General features: G+C 32.6%; 1 protein-coding gene across 3 annotated transcripts in view; it reads left to right on the forward strand.

Annotated features, from left to right (window-relative positions):
- Positions 1 to 22,191, forward strand: part of AGGF1 (angiogenic factor with G-patch and FHA domains 1) — a 76,761-nt gene that overhangs the window by 28,012 nt on the left and 26,558 nt on the right. For all 3 annotated transcript variants that reach the window (XR_008917929.1, XM_001367864.5, XM_056824787.1), the window contains exons 6-10: positions 14,764 to 15,106; positions 16,413 to 16,524; positions 18,390 to 18,441; positions 19,729 to 19,830; positions 20,777 to 20,942. Coding sequence is in view for 2 of the 3 variants with exons in the window: in XM_001367864.5 (XP_001367901.1) it covers positions 14,764 to 15,106; positions 16,413 to 16,524; positions 18,390 to 18,441; positions 19,729 to 19,830; positions 20,777 to 20,942 (775 nt within the window). In the remaining variant the exon portion in view is untranslated. The remainder of the gene's footprint in view (positions 1 to 14,763; positions 15,107 to 16,412; positions 16,525 to 18,389; positions 18,442 to 19,728; positions 19,831 to 20,776; positions 20,943 to 22,191) is intronic.

A 22,191-nucleotide genomic window follows, 5' to 3' on the forward strand; every position in this document is an offset into this window, starting at 1 on the left:
GAGAAGATGGCCAAGGACAGAGCCATGTGGGATACCCTCTGATTTCAGTCATGACCTGAATAATCCACCAAAGGAAACTGAAAAGGAGTGGTCAGTTAGATATGAGGAGAACCAAGAGAGAATATGATCATGAAAATGTAGAGAAAAAATAGAAACAGGATGCAACATGTAGTAAGCAGAACCAGGAGAATTTTGTACACAGTGACAGCAATTTTTCTCTATGTAAACTAAGAATGACCTAGGTATTTTCAGCAATACACAATCCAAGATAGCCCTCCAAGAGAGAACTGGGAATCTGAATGCAGACTAAAACATACTATATTTCATTTTTTTTCTTCTTACTTTTTCCATTTGAGAACTCTTCTACAAAATGACTAATATGGAAAAATAAATGTTTTACATGATTACACTATCAGATTGCTTTCCATCTAAGGGAGAGTGGGGAGGGTCAGAAGAAGGGAGAGTTTTTGGAACTCAAAACTTTAAAAAATATGAATGTTAAAAAATTGTTTTTACATGTAATGAAGTGGGAAGTATTATTAAGAAAAATAAAATATCAGGAGAGAAAAGGGTAGTTGATAGTGTCAAAGGCTGCAGATAATTCAAGAATAATGAAGAAAAACCTTTGGATTTAGCAGTTAAAAAGAATATTGATATCTTTAGAGAGAACAGTTTCAATTGAATGTTAAGGTCTTTTTTCAAGACTTAGCAACATCTAAAATGAGCTAGTTTACAAGGAAATATTTTTTTTTAATGTTTTGACTATTAACATCACTTTACATCTTATATGTAAATTCAGAGTATGAAAACTAAATGAAAAATACCATTATAACCTGAATATATTTCATCTATTTTGGGTGTTTCTGAAGGGTCTTACAGGACCATAGGTTCATCATTATGAATATAAATTTGTATTATATTGTAGCTATGTTGAAGTACTAGTTAATAGAAGCCTCTTATTAATAGAATGCAACAAATTTTTGATATATTAATGAGTACTTTGTGATTTTGCCAGTGTGGGTTCTCCTTCCATAAGGTTTTATTCCCACCATTGTAATGAATCTCCTATGACTTCTCATCCTGGAGATCTTATGCTTCCATTTTTTCCATACATCTTTCATAGAGGATATCCTCCTGCACTAATGATCTCCTCTTTATTATTTTAGCATCTTGGGGATACCAATGTAGTACTCGTGTTGTCTCTTGTCTCATTCTCACTATAAGACAGTTTTACTTCTTTTCTTGTTTTTTCCTTTATAATGAATTTTTAAAAAAAATTATCTTTATTTTATTCCAATAACAAATTTACACATAAGTTTTCCAAAGTTATATGATTCATGGTGTCTCCCTCTCCTCTTCCCATCCTCCTCCTGGCGTTGACAAGCAATTTCAATGGGTTATACATGTAGATAATAAAATTTTAAATGTTTTATTACCATTTGTTTCTCATCAGTCATTTCTGGAGATGTATGTACTCCTCTTCCCAATTCTTAGGACGTCTTCCCTTCTAATAGAGAAAAACATTTAAGCAAACTCAACTGATGTAGAAATCACATTTGAGAGCATATGCAGCATTCCACATTCATAGTAACCCCATCTGTCCAGTGAAAGAAGAGAGTTGTGTTTCCTTATTTCTTCTCAAGAGCCCAAATTAATTATCATAGGTATACAATAAACAGCTTTGTTATATTTTTTTCTCTCCATTACATTTTCAGATTTGTGTGTATTTTCCTAGTTCTGCTTACTTTATTCTGTTTTAGTTCACATGATTCTTCTCATCATTTTTCCTGAGTTAATATTCCTTTATATTCATATACTAAATTTGTTTAGCCATTCCCCACAGTCTATGGCATCCATTTTGTTTCAACTCTTTTAGTTACAAAAAAGAGTTGTGCTATGAATATTTTTGAATATATAAAACATTTCTTTTTGTCTGTGACTTTTATTGGGTGTATGTTCAGCAGTGAGAGCCAGGTAAAAGAATATGAACAATTGGTATTGTTTTCCACTTTTGCATATAAGTTGCCTTAGGAATTTGTTCCTGCCTTTTTGTATCCTGCCATGTACCTTCTGTTGTCCTTCTAGTTGTTTATAATTTTAATTCTTATGGTATTTTTATAATTCATAGTTGTGTAATATCTCTAGAAGGCTATTTGAAATAAAGGTATATTCTTTTTGCAAAGGTGAGGAGTTTGGGATCATTGAAATCATTTGTTTATCAAGAAGCCTCATTTCTTGGTATTCTTGGTTATCTCAAAGCAGTCCTTATGAATATTTGAGAAACACACACAACAAATTATTTAAAGCTTGTGTGCCAGCATCCCTTAGAAAAGAATAAGGAAGCATAAAACTTCTACAAAGAACTCAATTTGACCTTGAAATTTAAGTTAACACATACTTTAATACTTGTGACTTTGATGCAAAGGTGGGCATAAGAGATAATAACAAAAAAAATCTGTTGGAAAAGGCTGTAGGAGTAAGAACAACAAGGAGCCCAAAGCTTGTAGACTATATAAAAATTTCATGTCTGTGTAGCATGAATACAACCTTTTTAATTAGAAAATTTTCATATTATGATCTTAACAAAGATAACCATTTTGATATACAAAGAAGTAAAATGAAGACTATATGAAATTTGAATTTAGGGTATATTAAATCTAGCATGATAATAACAAAACTTTCCCTTATCTGTCTCCTTAATTTATATGGCATTAAAAAAATGTCTTATTTATACTCTTCATGTATGTATGTATTCGAGAAGAGTAGAGATGTACTAATCATAGGAAGCACAAAACTACATTATTTTTAAAAAGAAAGAAATCAACTGTGTCTTAGACAAGAAGTGACTGCTTATTAATGTGAGGAAAACATTTCTTTTTATAAAAAGCTTTTGAAAATATTGTCAAATTTTGTTTTCATGACATATTTCCCAATATACCCTCTCCCCAAACAGCCATCCCTTATAACAAAATATATTAAAGATTAAAAAAAAAAGGCAAAGCTAACCAATGTAGTAAAAAAAAGTCTGACATTGTAGGAAGCATTTCAGAGCCCAAGTCTTCTGCTTCTTTAAAGAGAGAGAGGCTCATTCTCATATAATTTTGGCAGGGGACAAACTTGGTCATAATTTCATAGCATTCAATTTCATTTTTTTTGTTCTTTTTATTTACATTGTTGTCGTATGTAGTGTTTTCTTGGTTCTACTTAATTGGCTTTGCATCAATTAATATGTCTTCCCATTCTTTGTATTCAAAATATTGTTTCTCATAGCACAATAGTCTTCCATTACAATGATGCACCACAGTTTATTTAGTTTATTCCCATTTCATGAACATCTACTTTCTTTTTTTATTTAATCTTTATTTTATTCCAATAACAAATTTATATGCAGTTTTTCCAAAGTTACATGATTCTTGTTGTCTCTCTTCCCTCTTCCCTTCCCCCTCACAGAGTTGACAAGCAATTTAACTGAATTCTACATATATCACTCAAAACATATTTCCATAGTATTCATTTTTGTAAGAGAATAATTTTATAAAGTCCAAACCCCAAATTATATACTCAGATAAACAAGTGATAAATCAAATGTTTTCATTTGCATTTCTTCTTCAACAGTTCTTTCTCTGGAGATGGATAGACATTCTCAGAATTGTCCTGGATCATTGTTATTGCTGTTAGTAAAAAAAAAAATCTATCACATTTGATTATTCCACAATATTTCAGTTACTGTGTACAATATTCTCTTGGTACTGTATTTCGCTCTGCATTTGGTGCACGTCAGTGCACGTGGTCTTTCCAGTTCTTTCTGAAATCATCATGTTCGTCATTCCCTATAGTACAATGGTATTCCATCACCATCATAAATCACAATTTGACAAACATCTACTTTATTTCCTGTTCTTTCTAATGCACAGAATTCTGCTATTCACTTCCTTGGAGTATTTGTCTAGCAGTAGGATCTATAGATCAAAAGATAAGGAGAGATGGGAGGAGAAGAGGAAAAGGAATCAAAATGGCAGAATGAGCAGTAGCAGTTTTGCCTTATCTCTACAATGATTTAGAAAGTACACCAAATTTAATTCTTTTTGGGAAAGCCAAGAAAAAGTCATAGTGAGTCATTTTTCTATCCCAGGGAGCTTAAGAAGATAGAGAGATCTGCAAACACCACTGGGGTGTGGGTTGGCCAGGAATGCAATGCAGTAGTAGGCAGAAGCAATGGTAAGCTTGAAGAAGAGCATTCCAGCATCCAGGAATTGAACACCTGGGCAGAAAAAAATCCCTCAGAGCAGGAACAGAATACCTACATGGGAAGATAATACATGTGACCCTCAGAACTTTGGTCACTAGATATGTTTGAGAGAGCCTATTTAGAGGTCAGGAATATGATTCTTTTATGATGAAATGACATGATGTTCTTTTATAATTTGGGGGGTATATTAGCTTTAATATTCAGCTCATGTAGTCATTTTAAATGTATTATGACACAGTATTAGATTTTGATATAAACTAATTTTTTTGCCAAACTGCTTTACCATTTTCCCAGCAGGTCTTGTCAGATAGAGTTCTTTTCCAGAATAACTTCTTTTGTCAGATTATTGGAAAAGGGTTATTGATTTCAATAAAAAAATTTTTACTTTCTAATCTGTACTGATACATTCTATTTTAAATTAATACCAGGTAGTTTTCATAATCATTGCTTTATAGTATATTTTGACATCTAGACATTTTAGTCCTCTTTCAATCCTTTTTTTTTTTCGTTAATTCCCCATGGCTTCTAAATCTTGTGGTGTTTGAAAGGAATCGCATCTTTATTTTGACTATTCTATGAATTTACTCTTGTTAGTTTGGCATAGCACAAAATATGCATAGGAGGCTATATCATGATTTTTAACATATTGGCTCACTATTCATTCAGATATTTAAGATATTATTTCTTTTATTGTTTTGTAGTTTCATATACAAGGCTTGACAGGTACCTTGGTAGACAGATTCCCAGATATTTTATGCATTTTGCAATTATTTTGAATGGAATTTCCTTTTTTAATAATTTTCTTCTGTATTTTTTAATTACTGTATGGAAATGCTAGTGATTTTTGTGGGTTCATTTTGTAGCCTACTTTTCTTATGCTATTGTCAGAATTTCCTTTTAAGAGACATTTGGAGTCATGTCAGTGTATATATAGCCAGACCATCTACTTGATATCAAAACCAAAATATTGTGTATAAACTTTCTAGATTCTTTAAGGTATAAGGATTCATTGATATAAATTCTCCAAATTATTTCATTTTCTAATTCTCCTCCATCATTTGGTGGGATACAAGTCCAAATTTATAGCTAGTAAATAAACTATAATATCTGGGTTTAGACTTTGGCATTTTCAGAAAATGACTTTTTCAAAGGCACTGGCTTGCAGTTCTATTGCTCTGACTCTGGAGTAGGATTATGGATTCAGCCCACAGGGAAGTGAGTAAAGTAAAGACTGCAGACCAGTGATTATTGGCCTACAGTCCTATAACTGACTCCGGAGCAAAATTGCTAATTCAACCCACAGACTTATCTGTGGCCAACAGTTGAATAACAAGGGCAAGTATTAAAGGCATCGTACTAAGAATTAGGGTGAGACTATAGATCTGTTGAGACTCTGGATCTTAAAATGCAAGTGCATCTCAGCTAGTAGACAGAAGCTAGAAGCAGCAACTCTGCTGGAGTTCCAGTCAAAGACAAGTGTTACCCCAATATAAACTAGGGCCAGGAAATTAAAGAAAGTAAAGATTATGGATTTTACTTTCTATTCTTATTTGGCATCTGCTGATTTTGTCATTTTTAACTATTTTAAAATTCTATTCAGCTCTTTAACTTAATTTTTGTTAAGATTAGTCTAGATAGGATACATTAAATTCTCTACTTAGTTTCACTCTTTATTTCTCATGTAACTCATTACACTTTTCCTTTGAGTATTTAGATAACCATAATATTAGATGTGAGTATTCACATGTACACATACATTATATATTGCTATTCTATATAAAGTAGCTTTCCGCTTATACTTCTTTTTATCAAGTCTAATTTTGCTTTTGTCCCTAAGATCATAATTGTTACCCTTACCATTTTCTAGTTTTCCTGAAGCATAACAGATTTTACTACAATTTCTTACTTTAATTGTATAAATCTTTGTCAAGTGTGTTTCTTATAAACATATTGTTGGATTTTGCATTCTACACTTTTCTGATATCCTCTTCTATAGTTGAGATTAATCCATTCAGTTAACTATAATTGTGTTTCCCTCTATCCTATTATCCTATACTTTTTCTTCTCTTTGCATCTCCTAATCCCTTTCTTTACAAAGAAAATGGTGAGGAATGTGCTTAGCATTAGTGTTCTGGAGTTGATACAGTTTACTTATGCTCTTCTGTAACTGTTCTTTTTCCCTTGCCCATACATACGAATTATGTAGAATCTGACTCAATTTCTTTCAAACTATACTTAATGATTTACTCTCTGAAGTTTATTTTACTTCTCATTATTTCCTTTCCAAATCTACCATTTCTTATATTACTCCCTGTTTCTGCTCCCTTTTTGTATCCTGTTGAGTTCAATATATTTCTATGCTCCATCTTTTTCCTCCATCAATTCCACTGAAAGTGAACTTTTAAGTGATAGCTCCCCTCTACCCCTTTCCTCCTTGTTTGAACAGTTTTATTTGTTCAACCTGATTATGTAAGTTAGTAAATTCTATTCTATCCTCCTCTTTTTTCTTTACTGTATCTCTTTCTCTTTTAAGATCCTTAAAACAAAACCTCTCCCAGACCTCTTGTCTTTTTTAATTCCCATCTATCATATCGACAACAGAGTTCTGAGGAAAAACTTCAGTCAATCAATCTTTTAGAATGTAAACCCTTTTTCCTTGTATTGTCGCTTCTGATTACTCATTAGTAGTTATTTTTTCCTCTTCTCTTGATGCTTGTGTTTGTATTTCAGAATTCATGTTTGCTCTGCTCTTTTCATTAGAATGATTAGAAGTTTTCTGTTTAATCAAATGTCCATTTTCCCATTGTAGGATTATGCTTACCTTTGCTGGGTAACTTATTCTTGGTTATAAAGCTTCTTTTTTAATATTCCAAGTTCTCTGCTCCTTCAAAGTGGTAGCTACTAAATCTTGTATGAACCTTGTGCACTTTGGTACATGACTTCTTTCTTTCTGGCTGACTGCAATGTTTTATCTTTTACCTGGAAACTCTGCTTTTGTCTATTAATATTTGTAGAACTTTTAATTTTGAGATTTCAGTTTTTCAGGTGATTCTATTTTTCCTTTGCACTCGGATTCTAATAGGTCAGGAAAGATTTCATAAATTAACATAGAAAGGATAGAGATAGATATAAAATGTTTTTATTAAAGGAACAAGAAGTAGATAATTTAACTAGCCCAATATCAGAAAAAAGGAAGTAAACAAGACATAAATGAATTCCCAAAGTGAAAACCCAGAATCAATTGTATGTACAAATGAATTCTATCAAATATTCCTTAAAAATTCCATTTTTATATATGCTGTTTGCAAAAAATAGGGGAAATGGGACCATTCCACATTCATCTTTGATACAAATATATTCTTGATACCCAAATCATAGAGAGTCAAAACAGAGAAAATAAACCACTATCTCTTAATAAATACTGATGTTAAAATATTATAGAAATTATTACCAAAAAGACTAAAATACTATATCAAAAAACCTCACTATATATTATGATCAACCTGGATTTTCCCTGAGAATTATGCAAAAAATGTAGGTTTAGTTCAGTGATGGCAAACCTTTTGGGGTCCTGCCTCCCCTTTCCCCCAACCATGTGCTGTGTCCTTCTCCCCGCCACTGAGTGCTTGGTGTACCCCACTCCCCTTTAACTTCACACAGGGAAGGGACAAAATGCTCCCATTGGGCTGCTAGGTAGAGGGGCAGGTAAAATGAGGAATGTCCTTGGTGAGTGTTGGGGTGGTGGTGACCTAAATGCTCACTCCCCTTCAGCTCTACCTCCTGTGAGCTGCCCACCTTGCCCACTGTGCACTCCCATTAGGCAGCTGGGCAGAGGAGCAAGAGTGTGAAAAATATCATCAGGCGTGGTGGAGAGAGGGTGGGGAGCAGCTCTTCCCAAGTCCCTCTGCCTTTCTAGTAATGAACTCAGGGTACAGGGTGGGGTGATGGCCTTGTGCCCACAGAGAGTACTCAGTGTGCCATCTTTGGCACCCATGCCATAGGTTCACCATCATTGGTTTAGTTCAATATTAAGAAAACTATACACTTAGGAGATTACATATTAATAATAAGAATAATTTGTGATTTTAACAATAGATACAGAAATAACTTTTGATAAGATGTAATACCTATTTCTGTCTTTATAGAATTCCATAGTAGTAGAAGTATTTTTTCTTAATATGTAGTAGATATTTAAAACTAAGAGCCTCCATTATATGTAATGAACATAAACTACAGTCCTTTCCAGTAAGATTACTGTGTATGACAAATTCAAACTAGAGCATAGCAAGGATGTCCATTATTTGATATAGTGTTAGAAATGCTAGCTAGAACAATAATATGACAAAAAAGAAATGGAAGGAATAGACATAGGCAAAGGAGAAACAAAATTATTATTTTTTGCAAATTGTTTCTTAAAAAACAGAGTATCAACCAAAAATTAATTGAACTGAGCATGATATATGTTTGTCATTCCTGCTACTGAGGAAGTTGAAGTGGTGGATCACTTGAGTTCAGGAGCAACAGTCAAGCTAAAGCTGATGGGTTGTCTACACTAAGTCTGGCACAATATGGTGAGCATCTGGGGAATAAGGGACCACCAGGCTGTTTAAAAAGGAGACAAACTGGTATGGGTCAGAAATGGAGCAGGTCAGAACTTTCAGTTGTCATTGGGTTCAGTTCATGAATAGCCACTTCACCTCCAGCCTGGTGGACTAGATAATGAGGCATGATCAATAATAGTTGTCAAAACTCATTAAGTATTAAATATGTACTATGTGTCAGGCACTGGGGATATTTTTTAAAAAGACATAAGACAGTCCCTGCCCTTAAGAAACCCACAGCGTAATGGGAGCGACAATACGTAAAAATAAGCTGAAAAAGTGTGGGGAGGGGAAGGTTACTTGGCATTAGGGCAAGGTAAAGAACTACAGAAAGGATTGAAAATGATATAAGGAGGTAAACATTTTATAGTTGATTTCATTTGATAGAACTATAAGTTTCTGAAGATGTTGAAGTACAGGAAAACAGCTGGATGGGAAATGAGGATTTCCTGGGTATTCCCCTTAAATTAAGAGGGAGGATCAGGGATGAGCTTCTAGATGTTTACTCCCTCCTTCTCCAACCAGAGGAAGGGAGGAACCCCAGGGGTAGGGAGATGCTGAGAAAGGAGTAAGTTTCATAGTTGATTTCATCTTGTAGAATGAGGTGGGAAATTAATAATAATCAAAATAATAATTTCAACAAAGTTTCAGGGTATAAAATACACACAAATCACCAATCCTTTTGTATATTATCATCAACAAAACACCGAAAGAGAACCTATCTTCTCCCAAACCTACCTTCCTGATGGGGATGAGTAATGGTAGAAGAAAGACAGAAAGCTAGAACAGTGTTGTTGGTTCTCTAAAGATTTTGCCCTCCTAATACCCAGAAAGCCTGAAGAAAGAAAAGGGATCCATTTGTACAAAAAAGTATTTTATAGCAGCTCTTTTTGTGGTTATATAGATGGAAACTGAACAAATTATGGTAAGTGAATATAATAAAATGTTCTTTTGCTCCAAGAAATGATAAAGGGAATAGTTTCAGTAAAAATCAGGGGAAACTCCTATGAACTGATGCAGAGTGAGCAGAACAAGGAGACCTGTTGATATAATTGTAAGCAAAAGCACTATAAAAATAAACAACCTAAAAACATTGACCAAGGTAATAACCTATGTCCAGAACACTGATGAGGATGCATATTACCCACCTCTTCATATTAAGATGGACTCAGTCCAGATTAAGGATTTTTTGGACTTGGCCAAAGCAGGAATTTATTTAGCTATCCTCTACATATTTATTACAAAGGATTTTTTGTTTTCTTTTTTTTTTTTAATAGTGGAGATAGAGAGGAGAGAAAATGGATTTTTATTAATTGAAAAAAGTTTTTTAAAAATTCAAAAGTAATAATGATAATATTTTCTGCCCTGGGGCACAGGTCTTGTTGATGCTTCCCCAGTTACAGTTCTGGTACCAAATTTGACCACTAGAAGTCTTGCTGACAAATTTTAAATTTCATTCTACCTTGTATATTTCTGGTCCTGTTCTTGAAATGTTTAGGTGATGCAAGCTAATTTTTTTTTTTAAGCATCGTAATGTTTTATTCATAGCATTCTTTATACAGAATAAGCTTCACTGATATTTAATTCACTGCAGCATCCTGTTGGTGGTGAAGCATAAGATTATATTAATTAAAAACAAAGAAACAAAGCGCTTTTGACTTTTAAAAATTATATATATATACATATATATATATATATATTTATATTCAGTTGACAAATAGCATCACAATTATTACTGTATAAAAAAACTAAAATCACCATGGAAGCTAAGGCCTAGGTTCTTTTTCCAATTGTTTCCTTTTGTTTATAGTTTAGAGCTATTAGAAATTATATTCCAGTACCTCGAAAAGAAAAGCAAGTCCACATTATTTACATACAGGATGGAAAATAAAAGTTGCTTTTCACCTAAATCAGACTGCTGTCATCTACAGTATTTACATTATAAATGTTCAAAACTACTAATAAATACCATTTAAACCAAAATCCACTGTACCTGGACTTTAATTTTTAAAGGAATTTTATTTCTATAAAGGAAATTAATTTATAAATTACATTGAAGGCATATAATTTGATTCCCAAATGGACAGATCTACTGAATGCATAAATCAGAGTAGCAAATATGCCTTTATTACATCTCTAATCTAGACATGGCTGTTTAAGCCCAACAGTTTAACAATTAGATATAGGAAGCATAAATGAAAATAATGGCAATTCATATATTCACTTAATTTATTAGTTAGCATTTTTAAAATTTAATTGTTAACAGCCCATTGTGCCACTCCTTCCCCACAATTTGGATACTGATAAAATCTATAAGATTGTTTAGTTCCTTCTTTTAAATTTTCTAAAACCTCATACACATGTAATTATATGCTCCTTGCCTTCCAGCTGTGTTATAGGAAAGCAAATACTTAAAATACTTCTTCGATATGTAAAACATAAAACTAAGCTCTGGACAAAAACAATTCAAATAATTCAGTCAGATATTATTTTAAATAATTATTTTTCAATTAGTGTTAGAGAAACCTGCTAATTGGGTCAACTGTAGGAGTATTCAGACAGATTCACTGTATTATGTCTATGATATAAAGAAAAAATTAATATCAGTTTTGAGGAGTTGTATTATGTAGTTAATGTGGGAAACGGTAAATGCTAGTTATAACAACAAAAATGGTACTGTATAGAGATGAAATTTAAATGATCAGAACTGACTATATATTATACTAGTATAGCAAAAAACAAATATTGTAAAGTGAGATTCACATCAGAGTAAGAAAGTTATACCAGACTGAATATGAAGATAATGGAGAGTTGAAAATTTTTCCTTTCAGCCTACTTCCAAAAGAAATAGTCAAGCTTTTTTCCTGTACATAGTTTTGATGCTTTGTCTATACCATATATAGTAGAAAAATAAATTCTTTAGCAACCTAGAAACAGTTTATAAAACTCTTAAAGTTTAATTTTCTTTGCTAGACATGCCAATGTTAAACTGACAGCTATAAATTAAAGCTATAGACAACAGGTTTAAGTATACTTAAACAAGTTAAGAATACTACATTTACCGGACAGTTTTTTAAATTATTGTACTTTCTCAATTCCTGTGTGCTTTGCAATAGGAATAATAATGCAAGCTAATTTTAATATAAATCTAAGCATACCTACCTTAAGAACTTAAATTTTCCGCTAAAAATTCTTATTTGCCAAACTAAGAACATATAAATCAATTACTTTTTATATTGTCTCCTCTTGATATGGATAAAAACAAAACCAATTATATTTGAGATAAATCCAAAATGAAGATACCAAAATGGAGAAGGTGGGATGGGGTTCATTCCTGATAAATGTGCTGTCATCAAGCTTTTTGTTCCATTTTAAAGAATTTAGCATATCAGAATGAGTATTGTTTTTATGTTGCATCTATAATGTTTTATATTCTTAACTGGTCTTTTTAAAAATTATTTCAAAATAAAACTCTTTTAAAAGATACTTTCAATGAAAAGCATTCCCATTGACTTAGCAAGCCATATAAACTTTACAACATAATTTGCAGGATAGTTGGTAAAGAAGCAGTCATGGCAGAACAATGTCATTGTGTATTTGGTTGAAATATCTAAGGCAATAGTTATTCACATTGTGAAAATTAATTCAAATGAAACTGTGCTTAGTCTAATAATTTTTTTCTTTTTATGCAATTGACAAGTTATAATTGATATAACAATGTATTATATATACACATAAAATATATCATTTTATTTCAAGGAGAATTTAAATTTCCTTTGATAAACAAGGTTAAAATCATTCACCTCACAATTCTGATAGATCTTTAAACTCCCATCAATTTAATCATAGAGTTAGTTTTTTCAGAGTCTTAGAATTTGTCACAAGCTTGGTTTCATTTTTTCCATGTCTATAATATGAGGGTAATATAGGTTCTTTCCTTGAAGGGTTATTGTGAGAATTAGGGACATTATGAAGCCCTTGGGCTTTGTGAAACTGAATAAAAGTACTGAATTTCCAAAAAGAAATTTTTTTTCAACATGGATCTTCAAAAAGATAATGCAAAGCAAAACTTTCTTCATTATTATAAGGCATTGTAACTGTACATTTAAGTGAAAATAAGGTTTTGTAACATTTTCTTATTTTTATGTTTGTGCATGAAAACATTTGCTTTGAATTTTGTGTATGTTTTTAAAATGAGGTAGTTAAAGGTAAAAATATGTGAATTCTGCCATAACTTTACAAGTATATAAATTGCAGTAGTGAAAGCTGGCTTGCCAAAGTTAACCTAATCACATTGATCATACAGAATATTTTATCTTGGCAATTAATCAAAAATATTATCCAAGAAGTTCACCTTTGAAATATGTTTTATAGATTTAATCTGGTGACTTGGGGAAGTTAACTCACTTTTTTAGGAATGCTTTAACTTCACTACCAGTGATACACAAGAGTGTTTGTGCTTTTTGTGGTCTCAGAACAGTGGTTCTTAGCCTTTATTTATTTATTGGGTCGTGGATTCCATTATCAGTCTAGTTAAGCCTGTGAACTTCCTCTCAGAATACAGGTATCTACCATATTACAACTTTCCCCATCTCAATTTCCATGTAACGTGGATTGGCATAAGAAGTTAAATGGGAATTTGGGGGAGTTTTACAGAAGCCACAGAAGGCCAGCAGGCAACAGACAAAAAGTTAACTCAGAAATGCATAAAATATATTTATAGTTTTGTATTATATCAACATTTTATTTTTTATGCCAAAAATGTACACAATTTATTTTTTTAAGCTAAAATAAGTAAAAAGTTAAAGTTTACAAAAGGAATGTGAAAGCCAGCAGATGACACACAAAGGCTACAAATGAAGAGATATGTTCTAAAAGTCTGATAACTCATAAATGCATAAAATGTATGCACTTTTATATATAAAATTACCTGTATAGTATGTTAGTAGTAGTATCCTCATAATTTGTTTTATTTTTAATTTTTTCATATTTTACTTTTAAATTTTCTTTTTCCTACAGTATTTTTACTTAACATTGACCTACAAATAATCTATGACCAAATACTTAACCCAGATTTCATAATAATGTACTGAAAACACCCCATAAAAGAAAAAGAAAAAATTCAAACTTCTTCTTTGGTACAAAGACGTGCCAAAAAAGTTTACATGGATTTTTCCAGATTGCAGGGGTGCTATACCCCTAAGTCCTGAAATGTGGAAGGTATACCTGTATTATTTTGAAATACATAAAAAATAAATTACAAATGAAATCCATTGTATTATGCTTTTCTTAAGCATGCTTATAGTCTCCAGGTTAAGAACCCTTGTCTTAGAGAATTGGCTAACACCCTGAAGAGTTAAGTACCTTGCCTTAGGTGCCATAGCCATATATATGACAGAAGCAAATCCTGAATCCAGGTCTGCCTGGCTTCAAGGCCATCTCTGTATCCACTGTGAAAATGCTGCATCTCTGGTTAATAATTATAATTACATTAAAGTTAGTAACTCCACTAAACTGTCTCTTATGAAAATTAATACATCTCAAAGCAAATATGTAAATAACTCACCAAAACCCAGAAACATTGGTACTATCCAACTAACTCAAGGAATATATTTGATCCATATCAAGTATGGTTAGCATATTCATTATACTTCAAATTGAGTTTACTAGTGTTTATTGTGATTCTTATGCTCTGTTCCATTTGACAGTAATTCTAGAGAAACGGGATAAGTACTAAGAAGTTCCTTTTTTGAAAAATGATATGCAGATAGACAAGGATTCAAAAGTGCAAATTAGGTTTTAGCAATCACTTATGAGTTCACAATATTTTCCCAAGACAGTTGCATTTTCTCTTATCTATCATAATTTCAGCTCTGTACTTTGTGATAAAGTTGTTGTTGTTTTTTATCACAGGATCTGGATCTAGAAGAACACAAAGCATCAAATAGTTCAAATTGCCTGACCACTGAACATATAAGCTGTGTTAAAAGAGAAGATTCCACAAATGTGAAAAAGAAAGCCAAAGTAGATAATCATAGTAAAAATAGTCCACTGAAATTTGCTGACACAGATGGCAAAGATAATACTGACTCACATCTTAATGTAAATGTCTATGATTTGGCTTTATTTAAAGAAGACAAAGTAATAGAGACTGACAGTGAGCCAGAAGAAGGTGAAATTACAGACTCTCAGACTGAGGACAGTAGTGATGTTACTAGTGAAGACAATATTACTTCAGCAGACTCTGAAGATGAAGGTGAGTAAATGGCCTTTACAGATAACCAATTTAAAACACATTTCCCTAAAACCTAATCACTGTAAAGGAGCAAACTAGAAAAAAAACCCTTACAACTCACACAGTATACATGCAGGAAAATGATTTTAAGGTAGGTAAGTATAGTTACTTAATGTTAATTTAATCTAATTAAAACAGTGAATGATTTTTTAAAAATTCACTTATTTTTAAGGAGTAGTTAGGAATAATTTAAATTCTAAATTTTAATTCTAAAAGTATCAGCTTTGTTCATTGTGGAGACTTATGCAGATTACAGTGCGTGCCAACATTAATATTAAGTTAGTAATTATTCTTTTAGTTGATCTGTAAGCAGTTAGTAATACTGTAGACCAGGCCCTGTGCTAAATGCTGAGAATACAAATAAAGATAGTACCTACCCTCTTGCAGCTCATAAACTGATAGGAGAGACAACATGCAAATCAGGGTAAGCAGGAAATAATCAGACAATATGCACTTGAATTAAGAGATTTCTGGCTTCCTGTGGAAGCCTGGACTTCAAGGATGCCCAGAGGCAGTAATGAGAACTACTGTTGCCAATCCAGCTCATTACCTGGTAGGCAACCTTCTGGTAGAGAAGAATGAAAGAAGCAGGCACCAACTTGCTTGCACAGAGTCATACAGCTATTACGTGACTTAGGTCAGAGTCAAACTCAGGTTTTCCTGAGTACTCTATCCTCTATGCTACTCTATGCTACCTGCTTTTCTCACAGCAACTGTAGCAAGTATCATTACCCTTGTTTTAGAGAGGAAACTAAGACTCATAATCATTTGCTGAAAGTTGTACTGAAATAGTCATTATCAGAGCCAAGTTTCTCAAAAAAAAAAAACCAAAACTATTTCATCTGGTCTTGGGCGTCATCTGTGACCTTGGATAGGCCCAACTAAAGTTATAAAATTATTATTTTACAATTGCTTTTGAAAATAGAGTCCCCAAAATTAATTTATCTTTGTTATGTGCTAAAAATTCACTTTTCTTGTTTTCTTTGCTTTTTGCAAAGATGTCAAGGCCATGAAAGTACAAATATAAACTATTTTCATTCTTCATTTTTTGTTTTGTTTCATAAAGGATAAATTATTTTAAAATTTTAAATATTTAAAATAAGTCATACTAAAAATGTATGCTTCGAATTCTTTTGAGCTTCAGGTTCTAAAAAATTTGAGAAACAATTTCATGATATTGAAAATTTCATTAATTAATCTCATTCCCTTAAATTCATAATTACCCTCTATTTTTTCTTTCTTTCTTTTTTTTTGTTCTGGGTTACAGAGGAAGAAAAAATTTGGCCTCCATGTATTAGAGTCATCGTTATTAGATCACCAGTACTGCAGACAGGTGCACTTTTTATTATCACAGCTGTAAATCCAGCTACAATTGGAAGGTAAAATGTCTTAATCTCTCTTATCAGATTTTCTTCAAAAAAATTATGTTCGTGCTTAATTGTTACTGTTAAAGCTGCTTTATTTTAGCCTTTTCATGAACTATTTACTGCTCCTTTTCCAATTTTTACATATATGTATTCATATATATTAGACACAAATATGCTAAGCACTATATAATTATAAATTTCTTTTGGCATTTTTTAGCAATGTTCATTAATATGAAGAGCTTAGAAATTACTATATGATTGAATGAAAAGAAATGAAATTTGTAACTGAAGGATTGTCATTATACAACATTTTGTAGTTGCCAGCTACATAAAAGTAATTGCATTGAACTCTTAAAAATGCTTCAGGCCAGTTATTTTTATACACCTTCAATTTCAAGTGCTTGTTTGTGGAGGGATATGGGAATCAGTCAGAACATCATGGTCCTGTATCAAATGGGAATTTTGCTTAATTGCTTGAAGTCTCTGAGGACTTTTCCCCTTTAAGATAAAATACTTGTTTGTTTAATCTACTTACCCATTCAAGTTTATTGCATATTACTCTTTTTACACATGCTTTGTGCCAATGTAATCATTTCCTATCTCCAGTGCTGGAATTCCCTTCTCTCACTTAGAATCCATATCCTCCTTTAAGCCTATCCTTATTCTCTTAGTTGCAAGTGCCCATGCGTATACACACCCACACACATGCAGAAGGGGGCCTATATAGTATATGATTTATGATTTTTAGTTCAATTCAGTAAACTTATTAAGTGCCTGCTCTGTTGCTGACACTTTGCTAAGCTCTGGGAATACAATAAGAGGCAAAAGACAGACCCTGCTCTCAAGGAACTCACAATCTATTGGAGGAGACAAGCAAACAAATTTATACAAACAAGTTATATACAGGATATACAGGAAATAATTGACAGAGAAAATCACTGGAATTAAGAGGGATTGGGAAAGGTTTCCTATGGAAGGTGGGATTTTAATTAGGATTTTTAAAAAGCTAGAGAGGTCAAGTCAGAGTTTCAAGCATAGGGGACATTCAGAGAGAATGTCTGTAGAGGAAAGACAGAATGTCTTGTTCATGGAACAGCCATGATTCAGTATCATTGAATACATATTTGAGAGTAAGGTATAAGAAGATTTGAAAGATACTAGGGAGCCAGGTTAGGAAGGGCTTTGAAGGGCTTTAAACACCAAATATCTTATCTTGTTCAGTACATATACACACACAATTTTTGATTCATCTTCAGCTCACCCTTTTTGTACTCTCTACTCTCAGCCTTGAAATAGATACCTCATGTGGAAAAACCATGACATTTTTCTTCTCAGTTTCCAGAGGCTTGGGGACTTCAAGGATTGATTTCTGGCATCAGTGTAGCTTTATAGCTAATTTAGCAACGGGACCCAGTGTACTCAGTGGGAGAATGAGCTTTGATCACATAGGATGCCTTCACATCTTTCCTTTTGGGAAGGATAATCTAGGTTTTTATTCCAAGTTAATCTTTAAATGCTCTCAAACAATAGAATTCACCATTATGCATGTAATGAAAATACAGATTTATGCAACAGATCTGGGAAAATTAATACAAAATTGGTACAAAGATATGGTTTCACAGATTTAACTTTATTATGTACTCACTGGTTGCTAATTATTTTGTGTTAGATGAACCAAAGAATAAAAAGTAATTTGCATTATTTTCTGGTAGATAGGAAATTGCAAACAGAGTTAAAGATTTGATATAATCTATACAAGGGTACTTGTCAGAATTGAGAAGAATTCATTAAAAATATTAGCAATTCCTTAAAATTTCAGGGCCATTCTGAAATGGGTATAGTTATATATGACTGAAAAATTGCATTTGACTTTATAGAGAAAAGGACATGGAGCATACACTTCGAATTCCTGAAGTTGGGGTCAGTAAGGTAAGCTTTTTTAACTGAAAAAAATATTCCTTCCCTCTTATCTGAAAGTAGAATTAATCTTTTATACTTTTCATATTTGAGTTCCAAGCATTTTACTTGTTTTTGTGACTGACTAATAGAACATTTGTGTTGGATCCGTTTATTGTTTGTTGTTGTTAAAAATTTATTTTGCTATACAAATAGCATTTTCCTATTTGGGTATATGATCAAATAGTCTATAATCACAAGGTGAATGAACTCAATGTGTCATCTTTTTTCATTAATTTAAAGCAGAATTAGGCACCCTGAGCCCATACCTTTATTTCTTCCAGACCTCTAAGTCACTGTTCTTGTAGCACAAGGAAAATTTTGGGGGCTAATTTGAAGCTAATAAAATAAAAAATTGGCTGCTGTTACTTTCTCATAGTAGAATCTCTGAAATGAGATTTTTGGATCGAGTGTAGATCTAGGATAAATAGCTAATGAGCTAATTAGAATTTCACAGGGAAGTAATAAGAGGCAAGAACACTTTGAAGTTCAAATAATTGGCATTTTAGAAGTGTCTAAGTCTACTTCTCCTTCCTTTATTTACTTCACCTTTTCTCTTTCCATGATAATCTTGTCTTCTCTTATATAGTTTTCTCTTCCTCCTTTGGCTCACTTTTTTCCCTTTTTGTCTTCCTCCTTATTTCCTCCTCAACCATAATAGAAAAAAATATGGAATTACAATAGGTATTGAAGTTTCTGTAATGTGTTTGTGTGTGTGTGTGTGTATACACACATATGTAAAAATAGTCTTATATTTCCTATTAATTTTAAAACCAGATGAGCTTAATCTATTATGCCTCCCGTCTTCCCCCTTATTCCCCTAATTAAAAATCTAATGAAACCACAGACACTCCATAATGAACTAAATGACCATAATGCTTAAATGTTTCCAGTCACGCTAAAATGTGGACTCTTTGAAAGGAAAAAAATATTCAGGTATACTTGAAAAAAAAAACATATATTGTAGGTCAGATGCAGACCTTTATACTAGTCCGATTTGGAAAGAAAGGACAGCATATATTTGCACCAGCATGGTAAGTTGCTTTTTATTCATTGTGGCCCAAATTAAAAAAAAAAAAGTTTCTGTACTAATCTAAAAAAGATAAACCAGCAGTATTTTATCTTTACAATTAACATGTTCAAAGGCATATAAGCAGAGTATTAATGTTCTGTGACAACATATCACAAAGATCACATTCATTTAATAAAATGTTTTTTTTTTCTCAAGTTTCACGCAGAAATTTGTTTTTTTTTCTCAAGTTTCACGCAGAAATTTATTTTGACCATGAGTTACAAAGTTATGTTCTTGTGGATCAAGGCAGTCAAAATGGTACAATTGTTAATGGAAAACAGATTCTTCAAGTGAGTACTTTTATGTTAATCAAACACCTACATATATGTTTATATAGCTTAAAAAATGTAAAACTCATAATTCTCTCAATAGATCTATAACCTTTTTAGACCTCGTTCCCCAGCTCAAAATTCCTCATAAGTTCCATCTTGCCTACCAGTTAAAATTCATAGTCCTAACAACAGCTGGCTAGCACAGTAGATCGAGAGCCAGGCAGTCATGACCAGGGACCAAGTCTTGTCTCCAACAAAGCTGACCATGTTACCTTAGAAAAGTCATTTAACCACTTAGTGACCCAGTACTGTGTAATAGTAGTGTATTCTAGTAGATAGCTTAGGGAAGGGGAGGGAATAATTAATAGCAACTACTCTGTGCCAGGCACTGCAATATTCTGGTTTAATCTTCACAACAATCCTATGAGAGGTAGGTGCTGTTATTATCCCCATTTTACAGTTGAGGTCAAACAGAGCTAAATGACTTCCAGAGTCACACAGCTAGAGGCCAATTTTGAATTCAAGAATTCCTTTCTCCAGGCCTAGTGTTCTATCCACTCTGCCAGCAGGTTCTTCATTTTGGAAATTTAATTGGGTATATCTGATAGGGTTAGAAGAAATGTTTGAGATAGGAAGATATGAGGATTGTGAAGGGAAATTATGATTTGCTGGTGATAAAAGAACCATTAAAGGCTCAGCTATCTTCTTTTATTCTTCAAGTAGTATATGCTGGTCTTAGTAATTAAGTGAACGAGGGGCCAAGGAAGGCATCTTTTGCCTGAATTTTTACATGCAATTCATTGTATTCATATCATCAGTAAGACTGGATTACTCTTATATAGATAGTAACACCTGTTATAACCTATGTCATGACATTTGTTGTTCTTTAATTTTATCTGTAGAAGTAAAAATCAACCATGTATGTGATCATCTTGGCCTTCTGTTTTACATATTTCTTCTATAGCCCAAAACAAAGTGTGAACCTTATGTACTAGAACATGGCGATGAAGTGAAAATTGGAGAAACAGTGCTGTCCTTTCACATTCATCCAGGTAGTGATACTTGTGATGGTTGTGAACCCGGGCAAGTGAGAGCCCACCTTCGCCTTGATAAGAAAGATGAATCTTCTGGTAGGTAAAATTTGTCTTTTCTATGTGATGTTGATAACTTTTCTTTTAAATTTGAATCTCTATCTCCATTTTTCTTAAACTGGCTCCTAGCTGAAAACTGAAGCTTTTCCATATCATATTGAGGTATCAGTACTCTGTTCTTTATATATGAGAGATATTTGCTAATAATCATTTATTGCATAAAGTGTGTTTTAGGACTAAGCTTATTAAGTAGAGTGCATATTAATGACTTTATCCAGTAAAGGCATGAATAAAAGCTGTGTGTTTCATATTTGGAAACGAGGTTAATAAATAACGTAATTTAGGAATCTTTCACATTGTCCATAGCACTTTGAAGACTCGATAGCACATGAAATGTATTGCTGAGAAGAAAAGCCTATTAGTTAAAAATATTGGCTTTGCTAATGCCAATACAATTTGTCAATCAGCTTTTGCAACAACACTGTAACCATTTCCAAATGTCCTTCAAAACAGTAATTATGATGTGATTAGACTTGTAATTATACTTTTATCTAACTAGGTCCCATTTCTTTTAACTTCTGTTATTAATGGTGAGAAAAGCCATTGAGAGTCAGGCTCTCTCATTAGTGGAATTGTTCTGTTGGCATTTATGTGAGGCAGAATTCATATTGTTCTATTGCAAGGGTTTCCCACTTTTCCTAATCCTTGTACTTAATTTTTAGTAAATCTGTAACTGTTGTTCGATATTAAAGAAATTAAATTCTGAAGTTTATGATGCACAAGAACATAAGTGTGTTGTCTGGACATGTGATTTCATTGCTCTAGGGAGCCAAAGCCTATACAATTCTTGCAACTAATTGGCTTAGGTACTATTGAGAACACGGAGCTTTTAAATCACATGGCCAATATGTATATGTTAGGTATTCCTGACTCCAGGCTAGCTCTCCATCCACTGTGCCACTTTTCCTCACATGTCCACTTAAGAAAATCAAGAAACTAATTTCATTAGGATAATATAGTTATTACCAAATTTTCTTCATGCCCCTTTGACAAACTTCTCATACCCCCTAGGATTATATGTACATCAAGTTGGAAGATTATGCTGGCAATACCACTTTCTGAGGAAAAATTAGTGCTAGGAAGTTATTAAGGAGCTTTATTAACAGTCTAGTTTTCCGAAGTTTGATACTTTGGATTTCTTGGAAATTAAACTTTTAACAAAATTATTATTTCTACAACTCAGTCCCTTTACATGTTTTTGGGAGCAGTGGGGTTAAAATATTTTCTA

The sequence above is a fragment of the Monodelphis domestica genome, chromosome 3 (genome assembly GCF_027887165.1).
Source record: "Monodelphis domestica isolate mMonDom1 chromosome 3, mMonDom1.pri, whole genome shotgun sequence".
In the NCBI taxonomy this organism is placed as follows: Eukaryota; Metazoa; Chordata; class Mammalia; order Didelphimorphia; family Didelphidae; genus Monodelphis; species Monodelphis domestica.